This window comes from Rhea pennata, chromosome 2 (assembly GCF_028389875.1).
Source record: "Rhea pennata isolate bPtePen1 chromosome 2, bPtePen1.pri, whole genome shotgun sequence".
Classification (NCBI taxonomy): domain Eukaryota; kingdom Metazoa; phylum Chordata; class Aves; order Rheiformes; family Rheidae; genus Rhea; species Rhea pennata.
The window spans coordinates 36,296,026-36,323,347 of record NC_084664.1 but is presented as its reverse complement, the minus strand read 5'-3'; the positions used below and the strand labels follow the sequence as shown (position 1 = coordinate 36,323,347).

General features: G+C 34.9%; 1 protein-coding gene across 1 annotated transcript in view; it reads right to left on the bottom strand.

Annotated features, from left to right (window-relative positions):
* Positions 1 to 1,239: 1,239 nt before the first annotated feature.
* Positions 1,240 to 27,322, bottom strand: part of PALS2 (protein associated with LIN7 2, MAGUK p55 family member) — a 53,228-nt gene continuing 27,145 nt past the window's right edge. The window contains exons 2-12 of the mRNA XM_062567811.1: positions 22,720 to 22,838; positions 19,052 to 19,204; positions 12,452 to 12,604; positions 11,698 to 11,925; positions 10,379 to 10,510; positions 8,218 to 8,317; positions 7,524 to 7,592; positions 6,850 to 7,011; positions 4,365 to 4,567; positions 3,802 to 3,930; positions 1,240 to 1,572 (exon numbers count right to left, since the gene is read on the bottom strand). Of these exons, the coding sequence (XP_062423795.1) occupies positions 1,396 to 1,572; positions 3,802 to 3,930; positions 4,365 to 4,567; positions 6,850 to 7,011; positions 7,524 to 7,592; positions 8,218 to 8,317; positions 10,379 to 10,510; positions 11,698 to 11,925; positions 12,452 to 12,604; positions 19,052 to 19,204; positions 22,720 to 22,836 (1,623 nt within the window). The 5' untranslated portion in view covers positions 22,837 to 22,838 and the 3' untranslated portion in view covers positions 1,240 to 1,395. The remainder of the gene's footprint in view (positions 1,573 to 3,801; positions 3,931 to 4,364; positions 4,568 to 6,849; positions 7,012 to 7,523; positions 7,593 to 8,217; positions 8,318 to 10,378; positions 10,511 to 11,697; positions 11,926 to 12,451; positions 12,605 to 19,051; positions 19,205 to 22,719; positions 22,839 to 27,322) is intronic.

Below are 27,322 nucleotides of genomic sequence, written 5' to 3'. Positions count from 1 at the left end.
TGAAATTTAGACACCTATCCTGATTAAGTGTAAATGTTACTATATACAACAGGTTGTTACCTATATATTAATATAAAATATGGTCACAAAATCAGCTAGTCTTTGTGACAAGCTATATTTTCATTTTGTTATTAAGCAGAAATTTACAGTAGCGTAAGTTTTGAATCAATGAATTAACATATGAACTTGGTCCTAACATGAAATATCTCAATGGGCCTACTAAGGGGAGAACTGTCATAAACAGAAGCAAACATGTTGTAAAACAAAAAGATATAAACAACATTGCATTTCAGCAGTTGACAGCATCCAATTCACAAGCCATCCAATGAAAAGAACGCAGTTAAAAACACAATGCAACACAGAGCACAAATTCCATTACATCACATTCATAAAAATACAACAGCTGATCACACAAATATTCCAAAACATAACATAGAAGCCAGCTAAATATCACAAGAAATTAAGTCACAGACCAATATACAAATATTGAACAATGTTTTAAGAAAAGAAAATGCTTCTTTTAGCAGTGTGTTTTTACAAATGTGAATAAGTAGTCCCAGACATTAAGGCTCCACATTATCAAGTTCTCTCTCAGGCTATTTCACCATTATTCAAAATTACACTGAATTACCTTGCATACAGGCTTTCCAACATCTGTACTTCAACCATTATGAACTAACAGGTTGGAGCCCCAAAACAGCCTAGCAAGTAGTTTGCAAGGTACCACTTTATTTACTTACTTAAGAGACACTATAAAGGAACCTGCAGTACAGTTGTCTGGATTTAGAGACTTCGAGAGCTTGTGAAACATCAAGAATGCATCAACATTAAGCAGAAAGAAGCTGGAGCAATAGAACTGTGTGTTGGTTGCCGATTTTGATATTTAAAATTCTGCTCCCAAGAAACGGATGCCTTTCAAAAGAAAAAAAAATATAGCGTATCCTCCCAATAAGAGCTGTAGACTTTTGAACCAGGTAAGCATTGACATTTACAAGAGTTTTACAAAAATTTTCAAGTATTTTTTTTTTTTGTTAATCACAGTGAAAAATGTAAGACCAAGATGTAAATGTTAAAGCGAATGATTTTAAGTTTCTTAGATGAAAAAGGCAAAGGTATTAAATCAAAACATATAAAAATGCTTAAACGCATTTCCTTCATGTGATATGAATAGAAAGGTTATCTGTAAAAAGTTAGAAAAATTAAAATAAATTACATATTTAAGTACACTTTCCCTTCAACATTTCTATAAAAATTCAGAATAGTGTACTTTTGAATATACACAGAGTAAAAATGCTCAGGCGCTGCAAGTTATCTTTTGTATCTACACAATGCCTTGTCACATTAGCATATTTGCTGCAGTTGATTCTGTTTGTTATTTAAGCTTATCTTCAGAAATCAATATACCCAGCTAATTGGGACCCACTGAGGTTCTAGTCTCAGTCTCTCTATAGCAGTCTGTAGCTTCTCAAAGGCTTTGTCTAGGTTGTCATTTATAATGGTCAGATCAAAATAGTGGTTGTACGCTCTCTGGATCCGTGCACTTTCATCCACTGTTTTTTTCAAATCAGTGTCCTGTCAAAAAGATTTTAAAAATAATTAAGAATATAGGACTTGGCAAAAAAGTATCAGTTCAAAGAAGATGTATTAGTTCATCATAACATATAAATTTAAAATATAATTATGGATGTTTTTGGTTTTATTCCATAACTTAAGTTATAGTACTTTGACAGATCTGGAAAATGTTGTGTCAATGTTAAGTATCACAATCAAAGGTTTGCAAATCTTGCTATCTTTAACAAAGCCAATAAAAGCACCTGAACTGGAGCCTGTATACACAACGGGCAGTTAATCATTTTGTGTATGCAACCGATGATTCAATTAGAATAAAATTAATATCTTTAGGAATAAGTGAGTCAGTTATATAAATATATTATGCTTCCTTTTTTATTTCCACAAAAAGCATCAAACATCCAAGAATGAAAGAATCCAAGAAGCCAAGTAGGTCTGACAATGAAAGACAGATTTCAAGAAGAATAAAGCTCTAGGATGCTTTAGAGGCTACATTTTGCCCTTCTTGTTCACTTGCACATGGTTTTCTTCATTGATAAAGTACCACTGCTTTATTTTACTTCTGACATGAGCTGTCAAATAGGCAGGAATTCTATACTCCTACATTATGAAGACTCCATGAAGTGCAGCCACTCAGCAATTTTTCATGTTTTATTAGTTCTACATTCTTAGCAGATTCCTTCCCACTTTTGCACAAAAATTTTTTTTGTGATCAGTTTGGAGATTTTCTCCCACCACCAATATTTACTAACCATTTTCAAGTTCTGATACAGTTGCAAATATGACAGCTAAAAATGAATAATGTAATTTTGTTTATAGCCCTTCCTTCGCAGTAAATGAAGGAAGCAAGCAAATGTAGTACTGTAAGAGCCAGATTTTTTTCTATAGCTTCAGATGGTAGAAATAACATATACAGATCCACTAACAAGCAGAGCATATGCAATACTTTTAATGCACGTTTGGTCTTCATTTGTTCAGGAAATACACCAAAATGAAATTGGAAACCATACACATTATATACATGTGCACAGATATGAGTCTATACAGATATAAATGTAACCATTCTCTTTACTCATAATGAGAAGTAAAATAGAGGTAAGCATGTCCTTTAAAGAATCAAATATTAGCAAATGCAATAAGTTATTTTTAGATTTGTCTGTACAGTTTTAATCTTGCTTTCTTGTATATCCATTGCAAGAAAATCAGGGTGCACTTGGGGAAAAGGTAGAGAACACAAAGATATACTAGAATTGGTAACTACTAGAACCCTCAAATAGGATTGAATACTTTCTCATGTAATTAAGGGAATGGAATCTCATAGGTTCCAACAGAAAAAAAGAGACAAACAAAAAACCCATTCCTTCATTTACTGCAAATTAATCCATCTTATTGCTTTGAATGCCCCTTCAGCATTAAGTAAGATATTGCTACTATGCTATCTAAGCTACTGCAGTCATGAGCGGTCAGCAAGCCATGCCTTTTCTCAGGTAGGGGAAGATGTACTGCTCAACAGAATGGTTTCCTTAACTTCCTAGTTTGGCATTTTGCTTTGGTCCTGCAGCTGGGAAAGTTCATGCCCATACAAATACTTCCAATTTGCTCGGTTGGAAGATGCATAGCTCATGTCCCTTTGCTGCACATTGTATCTCAGAAAAGGAGCGACGATCTACTGCATAAAACAGGCCACTTAGTTTCACACGACAAATACAAGGTGAAGCCATTCAACACTCCTGAGGAGAACTCTGGCAGCTCCCAGTCATTCTCAGTGCAGCATGTGCTGCTGCAGCAGGGGAAATGGGGCCTAGCTGCATTCAGTGTTTTTATGAGGCTTCAATCTTTCCTAAGCAACACAGATTCTATTTTTAAAGCATACCTGTACAAAGCTTTCTTAAGGGTAGTTATGGTGAATGGTAAGGAAAGGCACTTCTACAAAAGAAGAATCCCCACCGAACATCTATAATTTGCCGGAAAAAAAAAATACAGCACTTCCCAAAGAATACATTACAAGTAATTCTTGTAATCAATACTCCTCTGTAAGAGGTCTATTTTCAAAAAAGAAGCAATCTGCCTTATACATAGTATTTGATTAACTTGTAATAAGTAATCAGCAAAGATCTTGTCTAATCTTTCTTAGAGATACTTTTATATCAGAAAAATTTCATCTAAAATGAAGGTTAAATAAATTTTTAAGATCATGTTTAAAGCAAACTAAATGTGAAATACTCTGCTTACAGTGAGAAGTTTGGTTGTAATTCCAGCATCTACCACAGCCTTATGCATAGCACGCAAAGTCTCCAATTCTGGAGCAGCAATGAACACTACATAGGGCATGAATTCTGAAGTCCTCAGTACTTTCAGTGCCTAGAATCAAAGGAAAAAAAAAAGCACCCGAATTAACTAAAATGAGAGTGACTCATCACATGTCTCCATTACTTATGCGGTACTGCAAAACTAATCTGTTACAATGAGCAGAAATACATGATAGGCTAGTATTTTTATTTCTACTGCAGAAACTTCTACCCTTCCTGAAATTACAAGGTTTCTTTTTAAAATGCTCAATATCATTCTTTCCTTGGCCAAAAAGATTGTTTGCCACTATGCAAGGCTCCTTGTTCACGCAGAAACTGAGGGTTTTTTTTGTCGCTCTTACTCTAACGAGGTACCACAAATACAGAAATCCAGCCTACGTTGTAGTCTTTCCTGACACAACCAGCTAAGCAGCTTTCTAAATTTAAAGGCATACCTCTTCAACATTATATTTCTACTTTTTGAATATAATATTATAAAATATACACCTGTGGGTTCACATCCAAAATGCAGGTCCTTCCAGTCTGAACAACTTCAAGGATGGAATCAATTTTGGTGCCATAAAGATTTCCTTCATACTCTCCATGCTCCAAATACCTGCCAGCTTTAATATCAGTCTCCATTTCAGCTCGTGACACAAATCTGTATGCTTGCCCATCCTTTTCATCATCTCTTGGCTTTCGTGAAGTAACTAAGCAAAAAAAATTAAAAATGTAAATTGAATGTTACCTTTTAATCTCTAGAATACAAGTATGAGACTGAACTACATACTTCCTCTGTATTATGCCCTCACACCATACACAACATTCATTCATGCCATCTTTTTCATTATTCACTGAGTAAAATAATTATTTAAGTGACCTGGAAATCCACTCAACCTTAACTCTTGTATGCCAGATTTGCTTTTGAAAATGTAATTTAGCACTCTTCAAAATCTGCTCCCCCTGCCCTTTTAAAATGATTTAAAAATATCATATACTTCCCTCACTGTTAGAGATACCGGAACTACCTATACAGTAAGCTAGCTCAAATATCAAAAGCAGCCTAGCTACAATAGCAAGAAACTTAGTGGAGGCCAGATGAATCTGCTTTTCAGGACAACTTACTGTTTAAAACAAGATAAATTCAGTGGAAAGAGTTTAATGCCAATGGTTAAGTAAAACATTAACAGCTAGCTAAGGTGTTGGCCTACAGTGTGCAGCGTAGATGTTAAATTAAGCAAGAAAGTGAAAATAAAGAAAAAAAATTATCTACTTTGTTGTCCCATCACCATTTTACCTGTGGATCCCTTTGATAATACTGTGATACGAGCCAAAGCATTCCCCCCAGCCAATAATTCCTATCTACTACTTTATTATAGAAAACTTATGTCCCAGGATAAGTGATCTAAAGCTGTTAGCAATCAAAACATTACTAGAACACTAGATCATCTAGTCATACGTTAACCCTTCCAGATTTTCTGGAAGGATTAAAACAATAACAATTAATAAAATATTAAAAGAACTCAGAGCATCTTGAAATAAATTTTCAAGAAAGAGCTATGACAGTTCATAGTCAGAAGATGACTTAACAATTCAGCTATCCACACTGAAGAAAAAACAGCACTGTTTGCTGGAGGGTAACACCAAGGATATGCAAGAGGGAACCATTTCAGCCATTTCAAAAAAAAAATAAATAAATAAAAGAAAAAAAATGGAAAACATCTTTTGGGAATGATCTGAAGAGGTTTCTTCTAATCAAAGAAACTGAGGCCAATAAATATTACTCATTATCCTACTTAAAATCTAAATACAAGTTAGAGAAGAGTTTATATATGCCATAAACTATGCACTGCATGTGCATAATTAAATTGTCAGATCACTAGGTTAGAAAAGTTATTATGCCTTTGAAAGGGACTCAAGAGCTCTTAAGTTAAAGCACTGTAACGTTGTATTGTATTACTTATTTGTAAATACAGTATTTTTGAGAAATCAGTAATTATCTCAGTATCTTTAGTCAATGTAGAATAATTCAATTCCAAAGGAAAGATTTCTTTTAAAAAGTTACACTGTGAACTCAATTCTCCTATCAGCCATACATATCAATCCTCGGTGCATTGGCCAGTTTGGGGTTTAGAGACCAAGCAAATTAGAAGAACAACTGACTCTCTCCCCACAATTTGTTTTTACGACTTTTTTCTCCTCCCCTATTATCAGGTCTACTTTTTGTCCGCTGAAAACAGAAGGGAACAATGTTTTTAAAATTCTGAAGGGCAGGTGGCAGGCAGAGAATATTAATAGAGCCAGGGTGGATCGCTGGTCAGCCATCAGTAAGGAGACAAGGCATTTAAAGACCAAAGACCTTACAGAAGAGCAAAAGCAACTATCTGAATGGAAGGAAGGCAAGAAAACAATTCAATTATTTCAGTAAGGGAGCAGTTTCTTTCTGCAGGTAGCAAAAAGACAGACCACAGGCCTGATGTTAGACGGAATACAACATAAGGTTATCCACACAGACCTAATAGATCACAAATGCTTCAATTTTATTGGAAGTTTACTTGCTTCTTTCTCCTAATGTTCTGATGCTAAACTAACAATTACAATGGCTAAGATGCTTTTACAGGTGGAAATCTTAAGACCAGACCTGAGAAATCCTACTAGCTGTTCATTAGTGAAGGCTATTAGGCACTCCTGGAAACTGATAATTTACTCATGATGACCAATACTCAAGAAACCTAACAGACAGGCATATGCTGACAGACACGCATATAATTTTTTTTTTTTTCTGCACCATCAGTAATGGTTAACTGCTAGTTACATGTATTTCCAACTGTGGTCTTACGTTAGCCCAGTTATTGAGAAGATGAAGAACCTTTTATTTTTATACTCTGCCAAAATTATTTTTACACTGAATCATTGGGATTAACTTCAGGTTATTTTCTGGTTAATCAGAAACTCAAAGTAGGATATTACAATAGGAGTCCTGACAACTTACATGGCACTGTAGTTCCAAACCTAGTGGGATTCAGTACTATAAACCTGTTCTTCAAGCTTCTTCGCCCCACTCCTTGGGCACCAATTAATACCAGTGTTTTCCTCTGAAAAGGAGGCATTTTGGCTACTTCCTCATATATCTGGATTTCATGGCGATCAAATTCTACATTGAAAAGTGTACGAAAAATAGTTACTTCTCAGTCATTAGTGCAAGAATAATTAATATTCAGCTGTTACATATTAATATTAATATATATATATTAATAGAACACATGTGAATATAAATGCTACTCAAAAGTCTGACAGAAGCTTTCTGACTTTAAATTGGTATTAGAATACAATAGCTATCCCTTCAGGGGCAGCGTAAAGTGAGATTACCACCTTTATTTCTAAGGAAAACTTTGCAGATCGATGAGAACTGGAAAATTTTGATTACCAATGAGTGAGTTTTAAATTTTTTTTCAACACACCAGTCTGCTTTGACTTACACCTACTAAAATATCTACTCAGCATCATATCTCCACTGGTCACTATTCCTTTTAAACCTCAAAAACTATCTGATTATCAAATTTATAACCAGATATTTTGCTGCATATTTCTGCTTTGGATACATTTGATTATGTGTAAGTTTAGAAGCCTAGAGAACTTGGATTCTTATGTAATATTAAGAAATACCTGCATTTCTTGTGGTGAGATACATCATCTTTTTCTTTTTTTTGCTACTTATGGTTCCACAGAAAGGCCCTGGAAAAAAGAAATTGAGACAAGCTCATCATTTTTGATAAATATGTTTTCTTGAAGCTTATTTACATGAAGATAGGCAAGTTTAGATTAATTAAAATTGCAAGGACTATTTTGAAAAAGCAGTTATGTTCCTTTCTAGAATTTTATACATTCTAGGGAAAATAACATCTATTTTCACACATTAAATGGTATAGTAAGAACAAAACACTGAGAAAAACTTAGTTTATCAAGAAAGCTTTCTAAAAAATTCCAGAAAAATCCTTGAAATACATTTACTATATTAGCTTTTTATATATACATACATACACACACACACAGACATATATATATATATATATAAATATAATATGTGCTGAAAAGAAAAAAAAATAGCTAATTCTATGGCTTTCCCATCTCATTTAGCTTTTCATCAGCAGGTGGCAAAAGTGATTCATTTATCTATGACAACCAAGTGCATATTTTACTTTTGTCCTTAAGCCAAAAATCAAAGCTATTCAAATAGAATAATTAGCATTTACCAATATTGAGTATTCTCATATAGCAATTTTGAGTTCCTGTAATGGCAGGAAAGGAAAAAAAAATGTAGTCAGTGCAAAGTATTTTCCTGAAATTCATTAAATCTCACCTGAGTTGTCCCAGTCCCTCCTAACAAATGCCTTTCTTTTTTCTTCGAGGAACTGGCTAGGAATAAGTCCTGCACTTCCTCCTTCTTTGACGTGACTAGCCTGGAAAAACCATTAATAAAAATATAGGTAACTTGTGAGAAGCACTTTTCTCATTAACATTTTGATGACTGACTTTCATACTGCCAGTATGGTGCCAGTATGCTGTCAGTTTCTCAATGGTGAGAGTTGACACTTTTATTACCGAGACTTAGAAATTCAAATTCACATGTGGACTCCAGAATTTTGTCTTACAGTAACAGTAGCTTGGCACTGAGGTATTAATATTCAAAGAGCTTAGATAAAAGAGACAGAAGTTTCACTACTGATTCCTGTTCAGTTAATAACCTTCTAGAGCTATAAACCTTTGGCATAAAAATACTAGATGGACTTCCATAGCTCCAAATGCTGAACTCTCAAGTGGCAAAATTCAGGACTCTCTAGTACACAGACTTATTTTGTATTCTTGTGCTGCCCCAAACAGGTTCCAGTAAAACTTTTTAACTGTCATTTCACAAACAGGCATTTCATTAACATATCTAATCATTCCTTCAAGCTTCTGCACTACAGATTTAAATCTTAGTTAATAAGTATTCCTGGTAATCAAAGTTTGGCTAACATTCTCTATCGACATCATTTATAAATTAATTAGTCCATGGCAGGACCAATGCTCAGCAAGCTTAATTCATATAAACACAGTTATGAAATGTTGTGCTTTTTCTTCTTTGTAACAGATAGACCTGTCTCTTGCTAACAGGAACTGTATGCTTTTCAAGTTGCATTCTTTTATCTATTAGTGATTAACTGAATTTTTACAGTTAGCAAGTTTTCAGTAAAAGTCTAGTATTTCTTGACTGTCCAATAACTTTTGTTCCATTGGTGTAATCTGCACAGAATTACTGGCTATACACTATACTGGCTTAACAGATTTCCCCCCATCCCCTCAAACTCATAGAGGCTGTTTAAGAGACCTTTTGATTTACTTCACTGGCTTCTGTCACATTAAAAGCTAGAGAAATTTGGAAAAAAAAAAAAAAAAACACAAAAGACAGCACATAAGCTATTTCAAACTACTCTGGAGTTTCAGAGCATCTAACTTCCAAAACTAATTACCTTAGCAGTACCAAATTTTCTGCAGCTTCCCCCACCCTCTTCTTTCTTTCTTAGTCACTTACAAGCAACGGAATTCAGCAGCAGCCACTGAAGTGTTTTCAAATATTTCTGTTGCTCTTCAGAGCAATATATAGATATATATTGCTCATTTAAGTCATGTTTGAGCCACTATCCTTTGTTACCTAGCACAGGGTTAGCAATATAGGGGTGGAAAGGGAAATAAATAATGCTAAAATCTTAGCCTGAATTGCCACTGTCACTTGCAATTTTGAACATCTCAGTTGAGAGAAGTGTCATGAAAGTGTCTTGAAAGTTCACTTATCTTATATTCAAAGGTACTGATGATGTTTAATTGTAAGCATTGTGTTTTGGAAAAAAAAAGATAGCGTAAGTGTTGGATTACCTTTCTACTGAAGGACTGAACGCAGAAATAGAACCTTAAAGCAGGATGAACTGTTACTATTTAAAAATCCCAAACACTGCTTATGAACATGCATGTTACAGCTCACAGACAGTGACCACCACTGTGGAAATAAAAGACACAGCTTCTCTAAAATAACTTTTCTCACCTCCCCTTCAAATCCACAGGGTTAATTTCCACCCCCCCCTCTCTCCTCAACTCTGAGCACTCAGGAAGGAGTCCCACTTCTTCCACAGTCACTGTCAGGGAAGGCTTACCACAATTATTATAGTCAATCTAAGACTTTCTGCTAGAAATTGTCCACTTAAAACTGATTTTGAAAGGTCTAGGCTTATGATACAAGAACAAAGACAAATAAATAGTGGCAATAGAAAAAGGATAGTATTACATATGCTACTGAAAATTGAATAGTATAGATTGCATTTCAATTTTTGATATCTTGTTATTAGCTTGAAAATGGATTACAATCTACTTTTTTATATATATATATAAATAGCTCATTACTTAGAGTTTCCTAGTAAGGCAACCACTGAAGCTCTCAAATTTATATATTTTTTTATATAATTTTTTTATTTTATTGTTTTACCAACCTGCCACCAATTTGGATCTTCCCGGTTTACAATCTGAAGAATTTCTCCTTTAGAAAATTTCAAACCTGCTTCTTTGCATGGGATGAGGTTGTCATTATATGGATTATAATCAAAATGACACTTCACAAAAACCTGAAATGCATAAAAATTTACAAAGTTTAAAGAATACAAAACACATTCCTGCTACTTTATCTGTCAAGCTGAAGTAATGCCTTTACTTAGAGTCTAGAAAGTTTGACATGATCAAATTTGCATTTGGCAAGTAAAACACAATTTATAGGAGGAAAAAACATCACAAATAGTATACCATCTGAGAGAGTAAAATTAATCTCCAGTGCAAACCTTGGCTGAAGGAGCTTTATGACAAAAATAAAAAGCCAACTGTTCTGTTTGGACAGTGTATTACAAAACATTCATTTTTGCATTTCAATATACACATCTCAATTAGTATTCTGACATTAAGTTATTCAAAAACTTACACATTTCTCAGAACGTGAGCAGTGCCCTCAAGGTCTGTGGAGTCTTAAGTATTAATTTTGCCACAACCTCAAGGTTTTAAAACAAATAAGATGTGACTGCTTAAGGCTTAAATTTGATGCAGGGAAAGAAACAGTGAAGTACTTCAGTAGGCCAAAGACATCTTTGTTATCCAAGCTGGCAGAAAAAAGTCAAAATGAAACAGTGTACCTGCCTCAAATACAACACATTCGTATTGCATCTGGTCAGTGTAAGCACAGTCTATTAAAATTGTGGACATTAAGACCCACTACCTAAACTTGTTTCGGATGCATTGATTTAGAGCAACAGTTACTTCTGCAATGGAGAAATCAACAGAGCACAGCAACAACAAAAGGATAAGGAACAGCCACCAAGTTCCAACCTAAAGTCAGTGAGTCATATACATCAAGCCAGTCTGTTAAATTCAGTACATTTCTGAACTCTGTGAAATGGATTACTTGGAAATTTGATCATGTTAAACACATGCAGTTTACAGCAGTTTAGTATGCTTGTGGCTAGGTCATGGGAAGTTACTAAGTGCCAAAGAAACATGCTTTAAATTACACAAATGCCTATCAGACTTAGATTCTAATATGATTTTTTTTAAGCAAGCTTCTGTGTGTGATCTGAATCTACTGAAAATTCCAGTTTCCAATATGTACTTAAAGGGAAATACAGATATCTACCTTTTAGCCTTCCTGTTAACATTATTTGTACAAAAACAATCAAATCATGGCTAATCCAAAATCTTACAGTAATTTTACGCAATAAAGTACCAAACAGAATCGTTCTGACAGAATTTTTAGAAGTGCACTACTAACCTGTTGAGGAACAACAGTGTCTCTATAGCTGGGGAGAATCTTCAGAGTGACACTCCCACTAATATTTTTCAGCAGTTCCTGCAATTCTTTTGGATTGTTTCCAACCTCGTGGCCATTTACCTCTTTAATGATGTCACCTACATGCAGAAGACCTTGTCGATCTATCATTCCGCCATGCAGGATTCGTGCTATTACCAGATCATTGTTCTCAACTCTAAATGTAACACCCTGAAAGAAGTACATGATACCTAGTTTACCATTGTTTGAATTCCACTTTCGTTTTACCATTACCTCAAGCAAAAATATATTGCTATGGGATATTCCACCTCCCTCCCTGCAAGAAAACATTGACAGTAATAGTTACTACTCTGTAAAAGTTCCTAATATATAAGTAAGTGTCAAGTGACACAAAAGTGCTTTCAAACAAGGTTTTTGTATGACTGAACTATGACTGTATTGCTCTTGACTGCAATTCTGTCATTCTGTATTAGGACCAAACAGACGTCATGTTAGGCAGTTATGCTACCAGATCATTCTGCCTAGTGACCGTCTACTCGTTATCATAAATTCTTAAAAGGAACAGCATAGAGAACACACAGGTATCTTCCTATTTCAACCTCTCAATACTGGTCCTCTCACCTCTTAAATTACACATCACGATAAAGGAGAGAATCAAAAACTTAATGCAATAAATTAAGCAGATGCAAACACTTTCACTTACACTTTAAAGACACATTCATCTGCAGTTACTTACCAGCGGTTCTCCTGCTCTTTTGTGAATACCAAGGATACGAATAGCATCTACTGGAACGATCTGGTTGTTCACTGAAGAATTATTGATTTCTGGACTAGAAGGAGGGGAATCATAACATTTTGAAGCTACAATATCATGTGCTTCCAAAAGTGACTGCAAGGGAACAGAAAAAGCATTTTTTATATATTATGAAATACTCAAAAGGATTTAATGCTTACTGACCACTGAAACTGCCTACTTAGAGATTAAAACTCTTACTTCGCACAGACACAGCAAATATTAATTTTCATGTTCATATGAAATGTAAGTACTCACATGGCCTGATCACTCTACTACCTTGACAAATACACTCTTTTGCAAACACGAGCACTTTATCTTAAGGAATTATAGCAGAAATGCAATTAATTTGAGAGGAATATGTTAACTTACACGGAAGAAGATGAAAAAGGTATATGTAAATAATCTTTCACCTAGTGAGATTGTATCCAAGCAAACAGTTAAAGTACAACAAACTGTCAAAAAAAAAAAAAAAACTCATCATGAGTTGATGATAACTTATCATTAGATAACTTGCATTTAATGTAATAAAATTTCTTCTACAGTAACTTGGAAGTAACTATAAATTAAAGATAATTATAGGTATGCAAAGGTTTTTGGCAATCTGCAGAATGAGTACTTTCTGCTTGCATAAAACCAAAGCAGAATTCTAGCCCCAAATAAGTTATAATGAATCCAAGCTGACATACTTCACTTTTTGGAAGACAAGAGCTCAGACCTTAGAGTTAACTATGTTTTCACTAGTCCACATATATAAGTACAGACCAAAAGGTGTAAATCCAAATAAATGTAAGCATCTTTGGAAGAAAATTTAAAGCGTCTTTTATAAGAAAGTCTAGTTTAAGAAAAAATTTCTAAGAAAATACATACAGATTAAACAAGAAATCAAACAGGCGAAACTACACTGGAGACTTTGTCTTAAAAGAGGAAAAAGGGGAACACTATAACCACCACATACGATATTCAAGATAAAGTGTCTTGCATCAGAGTCTCATTGACGGGTATAGGAAGGGAAAGGCAAACAAATGGGGGTGATGCATATAAGGGCCTATCTTGCCTCAAATAACATACAGAACTTTGTTTCAAACAGTGACCTGATGAGATATGGTCATAAGCTAGTTACTGATTGGGCATCAAGTAAGTAGCTAGAGAAGGAACAGAGAACAGGATACCATAGGAACTAGCAGTGGCAGCAACACGCATATGCCAGAGAAAAGCAGCAAACAGTAGTAGAAAGTGGAGCAGGTGACCTTTAAGTGTTTCGGAGCAGGTGACCTTTAAGTGTTTCAGTTTAACAATTCTGCCATGTATTCTGCTCCATCCTTCTGTAAGCCAACCTCCAACCTAAAAGCTCTGCAATCACACTCAGTTAGTGCTAAGCTCAACAAACAAGCCTTGCAAGGCATCACAAACCTGAACAGTTATTTTCATTTGCCCTCCAAAAATAAACTATGTAGTGACCCTGCTGATACTTCAACCTGAGATTAGAAGAAATTGTAACACTGTTTATGCCATTTCCTTTAAAGCTGTAAAGGCAGCTGGTTATTGTGACTGTTCAGATACTGTGGACATAAACCAAATCAAATGAATAGGAAAAACAATCATTTATTTAAATCAAGCAGCTGTCAGATGGTAGCAATTTCTAGTTCTTCATTATCCAAGATGTATCCAGTCCAGAAAAAAGGGTAGCAAATCTCTGGCTTGCCTATGTTTGCAAGCAACATTTTGGATCCTTCTACATTTTCAAAATCAAACCAGCTAGTATTAGCTACACGTTTTGATATATTACTAGACAACACCAAGTAGACGCATCAGTAAAATACAGTTTTCTTTTTAGTCACATACTAGAACAAGCTAGCCTAAAACCTTCTTGCCATAAATCATCCAACTATTACATTTTCTTACGGAGCCTCACATATAACCATGCCTGTTACGTACCCCTCCCTCCCATAATGGTAGTGTACTTAACAGAATATAATCTGATCCATACTCAAGAATGACTACTGAACATCCTGAGCTATTCATTTCAAATTAACATGCTCCACAAGATTCTTCCCTTCTTAAAGACTGATCCCTTCACCCACATTCTGATTATAATGCATTATAATAATGCATTCAGTTTTATGGATAAGCATGAATTTCTTCAACTGCTCAACTCATTTAGTATCTCTCAACCACAGTATCTTTTTCACGCTATTTACATGATAGCTGAGTCACGGAAGAACTACTGGTGACAGTAATTTGCTGCCCACAATGATAAAATGCTTTAAGAATGAGTTTCAGTTTTTTTTAAAAAAAAAACAAACTACAGTCCATTTATTACCCTTCCATACCTAACTTTCACCTCTGAGACTCAAGAATCTATACTAGTTTTAGCAGGCTGTTTCCAGTCCAGTCAAAGCATGGGACATAGTCATGAAGAACATTTAAGAAACAAAGTCACTTGGTAACAGAGTCCATGAGCTTGTATCCATTGTCGACTACTCTCCAAAATTTTATGTTGATCACAATTACCTTCTTATTTCAGCAGTATGGTTGAGTGACTGGAGAAATACTTCCAATAGAATTCATGGTGAATGTCTTCAAGTGAAGCATGGACTTCACTTCCTTCTTTCTTACAACATCTGAAAAACAGTAGTAACCTGCAACTCCAGAGCTTCCCTGAAATCCAACCTTTTCCATACTGGCATCAGAATATTTACAAAACCACTATCAGAGCCTGCAAAATGGCATGGACTAAATAATCAATATTCAAAAGACAATTCAAAGTTTCCTCCATACAGTATACTTACACAGCATCAGCAGGCTATCCAAGATTGGATAGCTGAAGAAATGTTCTCACAGAAACAAAGTCTATGCTTAGAACTCTCTGCATATCAAAATAGAATGGCACAATGGACATATTTCTATGGCAGACATTATGGCCTCTTTTTGCAAGATACTGTCATTACACAGTCCACAAGGTTAGACTATATTCACTTCTTTAAGCAGTTCTCTGTAGCTTACTTATTTGGCAGTTTTTTAAAAAAAATAGTATGTAGTTCATAATTCAGTAAGCCTAGAAACATTAAACACGCTCAACAGCTCTCCTCAGCAAGTTCAAATTCAAGAATTTGGTTCCCCTAATCCTCCCAACCACACAACAAAATCTCAGCATGATCAAGTTACGAGGCATTGTTCGTCCCTGTATAATAACCACTTCCCTACTATGTTCCACCAGAACAATTAATTTGCAATTTTGTGGGGTGGGGCAGTAGGGGGAGATGCACAGAGGCAAAAGAACTCAGTGTTCTCAAACTCAGGACTCATTTTTTAATGCTTCTGGTCTCAGAAGTGCTTAAAACCTTTCCCCTCTCCTTTCAAGCACTAAGTATGTGCTAGTTTTCTCTGACAATACTGTTTAAAAATATGAATCATCAGCAGCAAACATTCCGCTGATTTACACACAAAAAAGGGTGTTTTTTTTAAATGTTACTCTGGCACAGTGACAGAATCATTTAAGGTCTTAGAGAAATCAGTGGAGGTTGATAAGGAGGCATGAGTGTCTGGGAGTGTCTATAAATTAAGATCTGTCTAGGAGGCAGCTAAAGATTATTTTTCCTAAATGAAACTTATTTTTAAGGTATGAGTAGCCACTAGAAAGCTAACTATTAGGAGAAAATATTGTCTGCTTTTCAGATCAAGTATTTTACTGTCACTGCAAGCTACTATTTAGGATGAATAGCTTGTCTAAACTCCTAGAAAGGTGAAAGTAACTGAACAAGTTATTCCAGAAGCGGCATAAGTGATTTTTCTGCACCTCTCTCATCTTTCTTTCACCACCCCAGTAGTACAATACTTTCAACTCTTTCCCTCAAGGCACCCTTTCCTCCTCTCCAGCAAGTCTGGCTGGCTCTCTTTTTCCATGCAGTGCAGTTGGCTGATTCTTACTGGCCTGATGGTCAGCCATCAATGCTGTGCAACTCATAAGAACCTATTATCTTCCACACTTTGATCCCCTGAAAAGTTTGGTTAAAATTAGTCAAAAAGCTAAGAAGTGGAAGGGAGGAAAAAGAGAGATATGAAAGGAGAAAAGATGAATGGGAGTGACAGACAATCATAGTAGTGTATGACCATACACGTACCTTTACTTAAAAAGCCAGCCTTCCCTACCCCGTATATTCTCCCTCCCCGCCCACATATATTCTGGAGAACTGTGAAAAAAGAAAGGTTTACCTCCTAAATGGTAAGTTCCGTAGTTGAGTATTTTTAGTACTAAATAATACATTAAAATAAGGTACTACACTGATGAATTGTATATCACTTTTGAAACCTGTATGTTCAGGTAGGTAGCAATGGTTCAGATGATGCTGTGATAAAATAGTACCATTCACTTGTAAAACATAAAATGAGCTTCTAACACAGTTACATAATACTGTCCATGAAACTTAAGTCAACTTATGGAACAGTGGCTTACTGTGCATCTTTACTGCCCTAGAAAAAGGATGCAAAATACATTTTCTGTAATTCGAAATCACATTTTATTTTTCCTTTCTTCAAGTCCCTTCTTGTAGAATTTGAAATATTCCTCCCTACAATAAGTAGGGTAGAATGGATAGCATGTACTTAATTCTTGAGCAGTTAGTTAATTTTCTGTTGCCTCTTTACAGAGGAACATATAGCCTCCCCAAGCCTCAGAAAGAATACTGCATTCACATTCTGGTCTGCACATCTTCTTGGAAGCTCTTCTAGAGTTGTCATGACTATGATATCAGTTAAATAAAGGCTTGCTTGAAATACTACTACTTTGCACTCAGTTGTTTTTACAGCATGCTTCCAGATGGGGAACTGAAGCACAGAATTGGGCACCAAAAAGCACACCCTAATTTTAGGTTTCCAAAATAAATCATATCAGAAGAATTTTTAAAAAGTAACTAACTGCTTTTTTTCTTTGTATGCAGCAGCCACAGCTGCTCATTGTTTCTGCAAATGAGACTAACAGTTTCATAGCAGGCACTCAGGAGAAGAAAAAAAGAAAAAAAAAAAACACAGAAGTAAAATAGCCTCAATCTTCCTTAAAAAGTCTAGTTCTGACCCAGTGAAAGATAGAATAGCTCTCCAAGACAGCATTTAAAGGATATTAGCCATTAATCTTTTCCTTTAACTTCCTATCTGACTCTTTGTGTACAATGCAAGATTCGCGGCAAATGAAGTAGGAAACCCCAAAAATAGCTTACTTCTCTTATACATCCATGACTCACTCCACAGTACAATAAAAGAAAGAGCGCACAATCTTATTCATAGCATGCAATAAATTTATCAATTTCTAAAATGTTTTCCAGGGAAGAGGCAAACCAACCACACACCAGTAGGTCTGATATTTATACTATGCAAATGAGAAAAAGTTTCTGTAAAAAACAGAATTATTGGAGAAAACAGATTGTGGGAAATCATCAATGCAACTTTAATAAAGGGAAGTCGCACTTCACAAATGTAGTATTGTTCTGTGGAAGAGTCACCAAACATGGCATAGGCACAGATAAAATTGACAGTATACTTCAAATTCCAACAGGCATTTGACAGCATCCCTTACTGAAGTCTCTTAGAGAAACAAAGCTACTACAGGATAAGAAGGCAGGCTCTCAAGTAGATAAAAATATTCGTTAAAAGATGGAAAAATGGAGGGCAGGAATATAGCATTTCTGGTGTCTATCAGACTTTAAACCTTAATGCAACTCTTTGCTACATGTGCACAATGTGTAACTGAAATTTAGAAAAGCATATGTTTAAACTCACATGCCTAAAGATGTTCATTATTCTGTACCTGTCTGCCAAAAGAGGCGCATTCATACTATGGAAAAAGTTTGCTTATGTTCTTCTATAAGAAACCTATAGCTAAATACTAAACTCAGTGGAAGCCTGGCTATAAAGTCCAAAATACACTAAAAATTTATAGAGCTTATCATCCTGAAATGTCAAGGGCCAGTATGGAACCTGGTAACAATATGCCAGCTATGAAGAAAGTTTGCTTTTGACAAGTGTATGTCAACATTTAATTTGCATAACGTAAAGCAACAGGAAGAGGGATGCAGAACTTTCAACTTAAGCTGCAGTACAGACCTCTTGTCATAACAGAATCAGGATCATTCACTCTGTGAACTGTACATCTTACATATGAGTATAAATGTAAAGAGTTTAAGAGAAGTGCAGAATGGTCAGAATCAGGAACTGAGACCATCTGGAAATGCTAAGAAGGACAGAACCTGCAGTGGATTTTTAATGGTATCTTAAGAAATCTCCAGTGCATATGCAGACACTACATTTCTGACCAAGCTGACTTTAATACAATGAATGAAAATATATTTGAGAAAATAAAATTCTACTCATTCGTGACCCCACATGGCTTCTGCTTTACCTTTCAGTGAGAGTAAAATCCTAGGTAAGACAGTTTGCTGCAACTATTTTTGTTTGATAGGTTGCAGTTGTTTTAGTTTTATTATTATACCTAGATCTGTATATGTACACTAATCTAATAAATGGGCAGTATACAGGAAAGAGTGGCACCTGAAAATGAGGTTCCTTGAGTATTCCAACTAATTCTGCAATATTTTCATCTTTATTTACTAAGGGACTGATGTCTTCAAGAATTTCATTCACCAACTCCAAGTTGTTGTCACTGACAGCCTCCAGTTTAGAATCTTCCAACCTTTCATGAGCCTGTAAATAAAATAAATATATTATACTATAAATTTCAAATAAATAGTACTTCCAATTCATATAACTTTTTCATTAATTTTTTGGTGCATCCTTCAGCAAGAAAGCTGAAGAACTGTTACATAAAAGCTAGCTGTATTTTATCTTCAGAACTGCTGAAGAATTTTGCAAGCTTAACTGCATGACCTGACAAACTCCCTAAGCAGCACCTGTCAAGAGATGCTTGCATGTCTCTTTCCTGTAACCTCTGTGTGAGGCATATACACTCAACAGTCCTCTCTGAATAGCATAGCACTTCAGATCTTTTCTGCTTCAGAACCCAGTGAAGTACATGTTCTGGAAGAGCAAAAAAGCAGCTCAGGGATCTGCTCAGAACAAAAAATAAAATCTGAATGAGAAGCATTTATCTGAGGATCCTCCCACTCAAATATCTTCAGAAAGCTAAATTTTGAAGGAAAGTTGCATAATTTTTCACCTCTTTCTAGAGCTATTGCTGAAGACATAACCCTTCCCTATAGCAGATACCTGAATTCACTGAAAGGTAAGAGCTTTGAGTGGCAAGAGGAACATCTCACAAATCCAAATGCTTTGCTTATTTATTGCAGACAGTGCTATATCATAAAATTAGGGAATCATATGAGGCCAAAAATATGCAAGATTCTTAACATTTAATTAAGAGTTATTTACAATATGGTAACAACAAGTAGTTCAAAGAACAATTGCTGTGCAGGTTAAAAAACAGAAAAAAATCAAATAAATTTAGGCGTGTCGCATATATACGCCACACATATGTAACTGAAGGCAAACACATCCATCTACATTCCTAGTGCTTTTAAAAACAAATTAAAATAAAATTTTGCTAAAAATTAGAAAAGAACACTTTTTGTCCCCTGAAATCACCCAACTATTAAATTCTGCTTGATATCTGCAAGGTGGTATTTCTTCAGGACCGATGATCAAACTGCAGAACAGTTAACAGAGAAAGACAACTCAAGTATTTTCCACTACCCACACTCACTAAGAGCTTGGCATCTACGCACATTCTCCTTAATACATGAATGCTACGTTGTTGTTAACTCTGTTGTACGTAATACGTACAGTAAACAGTATCTTTTAAGGTTTACTTCAAAAAAACTACAAATCTTTAAACTTCTGAAGATACTCCATCTGCAAAAAGTTACAAGATTAAAGAATCTGAATTATACGTTTTCCCTTTCCCACTCCTTTTCTTTAAAATACTATCACAGAGTTTAATCTAAACACAAACATTCCCACCTCAAACCCCAAACTAAGGCTATGCACATACAGCGGAATAGGAAGTTCATTAGTTAAGCTCTCATTCAGTTGGGATAGAGTAGGGATTAGTAGGATATGGAGTGGTAAGAATTAAAAAAGTTAACTTAGAACTTGTTTTTTGTTTGGTTTTTTTTTTGGGGGGGGTCAGTTCATCATTTCTGAAATGGTGAACAGATTGAATCTAATTTTTAAAAAATTCATTATTTATTATACTTGTCAAGTCATTATTTGAACATTTGACTCCAACAGTCTGACATCCTAAACACTGGGGAGGAAGAGGGAGAGGGAAGAGGAGGGGATGCGAGAAGGGGAGAGGAGAATGTGTACAAAGAACATCTCCCCCAAAAGGTCTGTAATTTCTACCTTGATGACTTTATTCTAGACAGAAGAATGGAAAAAATTCAATGCATCTTTAAAAGATTAGTCAAAATGCATTGCAAAATATTATTATAAACTAAAAAACGTGCTTATTACTTGCCACTTCCTTTTTTTTTTTAAGCCTGAAAGAAAAGTCAGCTTGTATTACTCATGGCACATTTAAGTTTCTTTTACGTCCTTTTTGCAATACTTTACAAAATGATTATCCTTAATAGCTGACTAATAAAAGAAAGTGAAAAGGCTTTTACAGTTCTGGCCTAGTCTGAATCAAACCTTCACAAATAACCTAGCCATCTCAGAGTCCTAAAAATTGTCAAGTCTGTTAAAATTAGTTCTAGCAGGAAAAAAAAAAAAAAAAAGGTTTATAAGCTTTTAGAGAGAAAGAAATTGGTATTGATGAACTTCATGAAATTTGTTGTCTTTTTGATGTTCCCTTATTTAGTTCCACTGGCTAGACTGATTTTCTGAATTTAATTCTGAAATAAAAAAAAAAAAGTGTCACTATGTGACGACAGTTAAAACATTTCAGCGTCCTAAATAAAGCAAGTTTATAGTTAAGAATTCGTGCTTCCACTACCAGTACTTTTTTAAAAGAAATATCTGCTAGTCATTAAATTCCCCATAATTGTAATTGGCCATAAAAGTACAAATATCAAGAGATAAGAAAGAAAATATCCTTTTGTAATGAGTATTTTGTTGATGATAAATATTAAAGATGAATTATGCAGCAGATATTGAAATTGGAAACAACTCTAAGCAAGAAAGTGCTTTTATTTACTCCTGTAAATTCAGTACTCTCAGCAGTCATCTCACTAACTGGTGAAAACACCTCAATTATTTCTAAGTATGCATTTTTCTACTTTATTCAATGTTTTCTGAATAGCTGAACAGAAGTAAATTCTTATATGAATTCTTATGCGAAGTTTTCACTTTCAGATTTTTATACTCAGCAAAATCCCCATTTATCAATCTTTCAGCTTTCACAAGTTTGCAAGTTGTAATTACAGAATATTTCAGGGCTGCCCAGAGGATTGGCTAGACTTATTTTCAGATGTCCATTCATATTAAAGCGATTGCTATATTTAGCTATATTTAAATTAACTGTTTTCTTTACGTACGGAACTGTTTCTTATAGCCATGAATTAAGAATAAGAAAGACATGCTGTATGATAGAGACTGCATCACTTCTTGACAAGGTTAGCTACGATTTAATTCCAGGAAGAATATTTGTATCCATAACCTTTAAATATTTATAAATGGTTACTATCATCTATGAATAAAAGATTTAGATAGTGCAAAGTCACAACCAAGGATAGCCCGTGTCTAATCAAAGGTCACGGCACTACTCCGAGATCCAGGAAAAGGCACGCACTTCATGGAGAGAGTATTTCATTGGGTTGATCAGAAAGTCAGAATTTCTGAGTCAAAAAGATTTGTTAAGACATGAAGGAGAAGTAGGTTATTGCTTTCACTTTTCATCTTCGGCAAAAACGCTAAAAGTCAGAAGGCATACAGGTCTTGCATACAACAGTGGTCACAACACTATATTAAAAGCAACTGCTTCTAATTAAGTATTTTGACATTTGCTTTATAAATAATGTTACCACACTATTCCTGGAGTCTCTGAATTTTTTTTCTTCTAGAATCTTCCATCTAACAATAAAACAAAGTCCACACACATTACATAATACCAGTTCTGCTATATCTGTGCTCAGGAATGCCTTCAAGTCTAGTAATAAAACATACCTGATATAAAAGCCATTTTTATACCTCAATCCATATTCCAGGCTTACACAAGAGTTAAAACTTTCCCAAATTATACACAAAGCAGTAAGTTGAAATACCTTAGCAAGAGATCTTACAATAGGGTTTTCCATAATTCCTTTGAGAAAAATCAAGTCGATTTCTTCAGCTCCTGTTGATGTTGGTAGATCAGTAAGATTATCCAGGACCTGCTGCATGGCTGCTGACAAACAAAAAAACCCCCAAAAGTTAAGTACTGACCAAAATAGCCTTGCACAAATAGCACAAAATTCTGCAATACTCCATAACATTAATATTAGAGATGCAAAGCAGCCAACTGCATCAGCTAAGAGCAAGTAGACAGAATGGAAAAAAAGGACTTTTTTTGAAAGAAAGAAAAAAGGAATCTATCCAAATCTTTATCATCATAATCAACTTAAACCTAGGCCCAACACATTCCTTTTAACACTTATAACTACTTAAAGTTTGAGAAAAACAAACAAGCATAAAACTACGTATGATATACATGAAGATAACCTTCCAAATTATATAATAAAGTCTCATTCATAACAGTTTTTGTTTAACCTCTCTTACAGAGAAAGTTTTCAGCTGTCACACATGCACCAACCAACTACGTGTTTTGCAATGCTTGTGTAGGCAGATGTCAGTGTTTTTCAAATGAATACATATTTGCAAATCTTTTCAACCTAAAAGCATACTGCCAAGGCAGCTCTTACCCTGAGAACACTTGGGTCCATCCCCACCAGCCCTTTAAAACTGCCAGTTCCGAGTTACTGCACTCTGGCACTAAGTCCAGATAGTGCAGATGCCAGCAGCAATCAAACACCTACCATACTGGAATGGAGAGTACATATTTGAATTGAAGTATATTGTGCCTGCACAGTACCCTCAGCACAGATTTTCCCAGCTATCTACAAACTTGCAACGACCACTGTAGCACCTGAGATGGAGTGAAAATGATGACAAGAAAAGGTCAGAAGATCCCACTATTCCAGCTGTCCAGTTTTTTTTTTTTTTTTTTTAACTGTCTGCTTCAACCCTCCTATTTATCATAAGGTGAACAAATAGATTTATATTAGACAACAGGTTCAATTATAGACTTATGTTAGACAACAGGTTCAATGTGTTCACAAAGTACAGAGTTCTTGCAAATCTGGTTGCATGAAGCGCAGCCCTTAGAAGGGATTTTGTTGGTGAGCCCAGAGCTTGCAGAGATGAGCATGTGGCAATTCAGCCTGAGCTTGACAAGCAGTTACAGAGTCTTCCATAAGGTAAATGGCCCTTTTTCCCCCTCCCTGTTTTCCAACATAAAACCTACCATTCTCATCTTGTACCTATTATCTTAGCAGTGAATAATCTATACGATTCTTGGTTTGTTTGTTTTTACACAATATTGTTCTTTTGAACTCCCTTTGTGCTTGCTCAGAGACACATACACAGGTCTACCACAAAATTTTCTGTTGAGATCTCCAACAGCTAAAAAGCAATAGAACAATCAAAGACTGTGTACTGCAGTGTTCTGCATGTTGCATAGCAGCATATATCAAGAGAATCAGAAGGCCTATATGTCCCTTCTCCCACACAGGAATTTACCCTGAACTTTCTTTATTGCTTCATAATGAAAGCTATTATGAAAAGCAGCAAAGTAACAGAACAGACAGCATTTCTCAACACCTACTTTCTAATTTCAATCCTTTATAGATAATTGCATTCCAAGAAAATATTTTTTTTTACATTCTCTATCTCAAGTGGAACTGATTTTTCAACAATTAAATCATCTGGTATGCTGCATTTTACCTAGAGTAGTTTATGTCAAAAGACCATTTTTTTAATGTATTTTAACCACATTCTCACTAAGCACACACTCACTTACTTCCAAAAAATGAATTCTTTGTGAAACCATGAGTAGGAGGAAAAATGACACTTACATCATGCTTTCAGATTTTGACAGTAATATTATTTTTATTCTTTGATAGACAAAGTGCTGTTAGCAACCACACAAATTCATGGTGAATAAAGCCAACAAATCAACCTGTATATAGTCCACAGTCCTCAAACTAAATGTTCACTATATCTTGACCAGAGGCAGATGCAACTGCCTTCTGTTTCACGATTCCTCAGTTCCCAGTTATACATTCATACCACACTCTTAATGCAGTCATGCAAGCTACATTGTTTGCAGAAGTACACAGATGTTTCTAACCAATTTAGATAGTGTTATATAAACACTAGAACTGTTACAGATATAATAAGATTTATTACTTCACATTCTCTAAGGGTTATACAAATTGTTTCTGAGAGACTTCAAGATAGTACTTATAATTTAAAAAATAATGTTAGTAAAACTATAAAACTTCCTTGAGGTCAAAGTACTCATCTCAATTACCATAAGCACTTTCAGCACTTTATGCTGACAAAGGCATGCATAATGAACACATTCCTTATATATCTCCATATTAATAAGCTATTTTCTACCTGACTCTTTCAGAACTATGTATAGTCTAGAATGATCAAATTAAAAGATAAAATCCCTACATAAAAACTTTATCATCCCAGAAAAGCTACTGAGAGCAACATTTAAGCTTCACAAAAATGACTTTCAGGTTTTGTGCAGCTAGACACAATATTCTCAAATTGATGTTATGTTTAAGAAAGGTTTCTCAAATTCTTGTATTAAAACTGCTGAAGCATATTTTAGCATTCTTGGAATACAGCAGCACCTTTATTAATATGCAAAGTTCACAAAACTCTCAAAAGATGACTTGCATCCTAAGTGACCAAAACCAAAACCAGATGTTTTCAGAAACAGCTTTCGGTTGTGCACGTTGTCGCTCATGTTTAAAGCTACCAGACTCACTGACCGGGAAAGCTTTAAAACTTTCTTAGGTGTTAACTGGTAGCGCCTGAATATTAACGGACCAAAAGGGGGGAGGGGTGCATATGCATAAGTTGGGATAAGGCACCATTACTTCACCTTGGAGTAATTCTAATCTTTGAACACAACTTCCATCTCTACATTTCAGTGTTGCTAGTTCCCCACCTTAAGGGAATAATCTCTATACATGGTTATTAAATAAAATAATACCGTTAAGTATCCTTTTTAATACCAACTGTAAGATAAAGCAAAAATATTTAAAAATATTTTTTGAAAAAAAAATTTAAAGCATCAACAGAGCCTACGTGTCTGCCTTTTATGGTACGTGGTAAACATTGCTATAGTATCTAGTTATATGGTTAACTCTTCACTGCTTTCTATTCACAGGGCAAAATTTAGAACACCACAAAACATTATTTCTCTAAAACTCATCCAGAGCATCCTTCAGTAGATGGCTTAATTAAAAAAATAATAATAATCCATGGGTATCTCAGTTTTTTTTGTGATTGTCTAGACTAAGTACCTCCATTTCACTGTTTTTAAGTTTATACTGCAAATATTATGCTGGCTTCAAATGTAGTTCCCATTCAACATTTTGCAGCTTCCTAGACAGAGCTGAAATGCTAATATTTGCTCACATGTGAAAGCAGCTTTGAAAGTTAAGCAACTTGTTTACCTACCTATACCTCAAATATTCATATGTATACTTTCAAACAATTTGATTTATCCAAAGGATTTAATTGGTTGGTTAGGCTGGGTGGGAGGGTAGGAGAGGGTAAGAGAAACATGCTTTGTTAAATGTATTATAGAACCTCTTTTTGTATATCAATTCAACAGGCTTCTCTTTATTAATTTCTAGGAAAAAATTCTTACTAAACTACAAACAGCAGGAGGAGTTTGTCATTTCTGGGTTTAATTATAATGATCATTCAGAGGGGCAATGTTTTAGTAAGATAAGAGTTTTCAAACCTCACCCTTGTTCCAGAAACATTTGCATTAAGAAACAAGCGACAAGAATGTTGTCTTTCAAAGACATGTAAGCTACTCTTTGAACAGTACAGACAAGACCTGCATTTTTGTTTGCTAGAACAAAAAGGATGAGTCACCAGATACTTGAATTGATAACAGTGGCACTCAAGTCTATACAGAGAAATTAGTGTTCAACTGCTAAAGCTTCTGAATGTTATTTTTTCCTTAGCTACAATTATTTGACAGTAACACTCTGAATAAATTATGTTCAAGTTTTTATACCATGTAATTTTTAAGCGTATGATCAATATCCACACACTCATAGTTACAGGACAAGAACACATGTTTGTTCTCACTACACTGAAAAAGTTTGTGTTGGAGAAGATTTCTGGCAACAGAAATTAAACTCCAAGTGAAATCTCAATTTCAGCAAGCTTCCTCCCATGAAACACTTGCAGATACTAAGGAAGACTCAATGTTAAGATTCATCAAATACATTGGCCAAATATAGTTCAAATTGTGAAACTTCAGGCAGTCTCCACAGATCACCCAGTATTATCCTTCAGCGCTGTAGCAGAGTATTGTTAAGAACTGGACACAAAGCTTTAGCAATCTCATTTATTTCCTATTGGCTCCCATTAGCTGTAAACTATCTTAAGAGATTGAGATAGTAGGAAAGATGTGTTGGATATGCAAGTATGAAGATGATTTTGATGAAGACTTCTGATAAAAAGCAATTTTCATGTATATTAGTTGCCTACATCCCTAGCTTATGAGTAGGCGTGAAAGGAGCAAATCTGGAAAAAAATGAACAAGAAACATTTATTTTGAATTTGCTA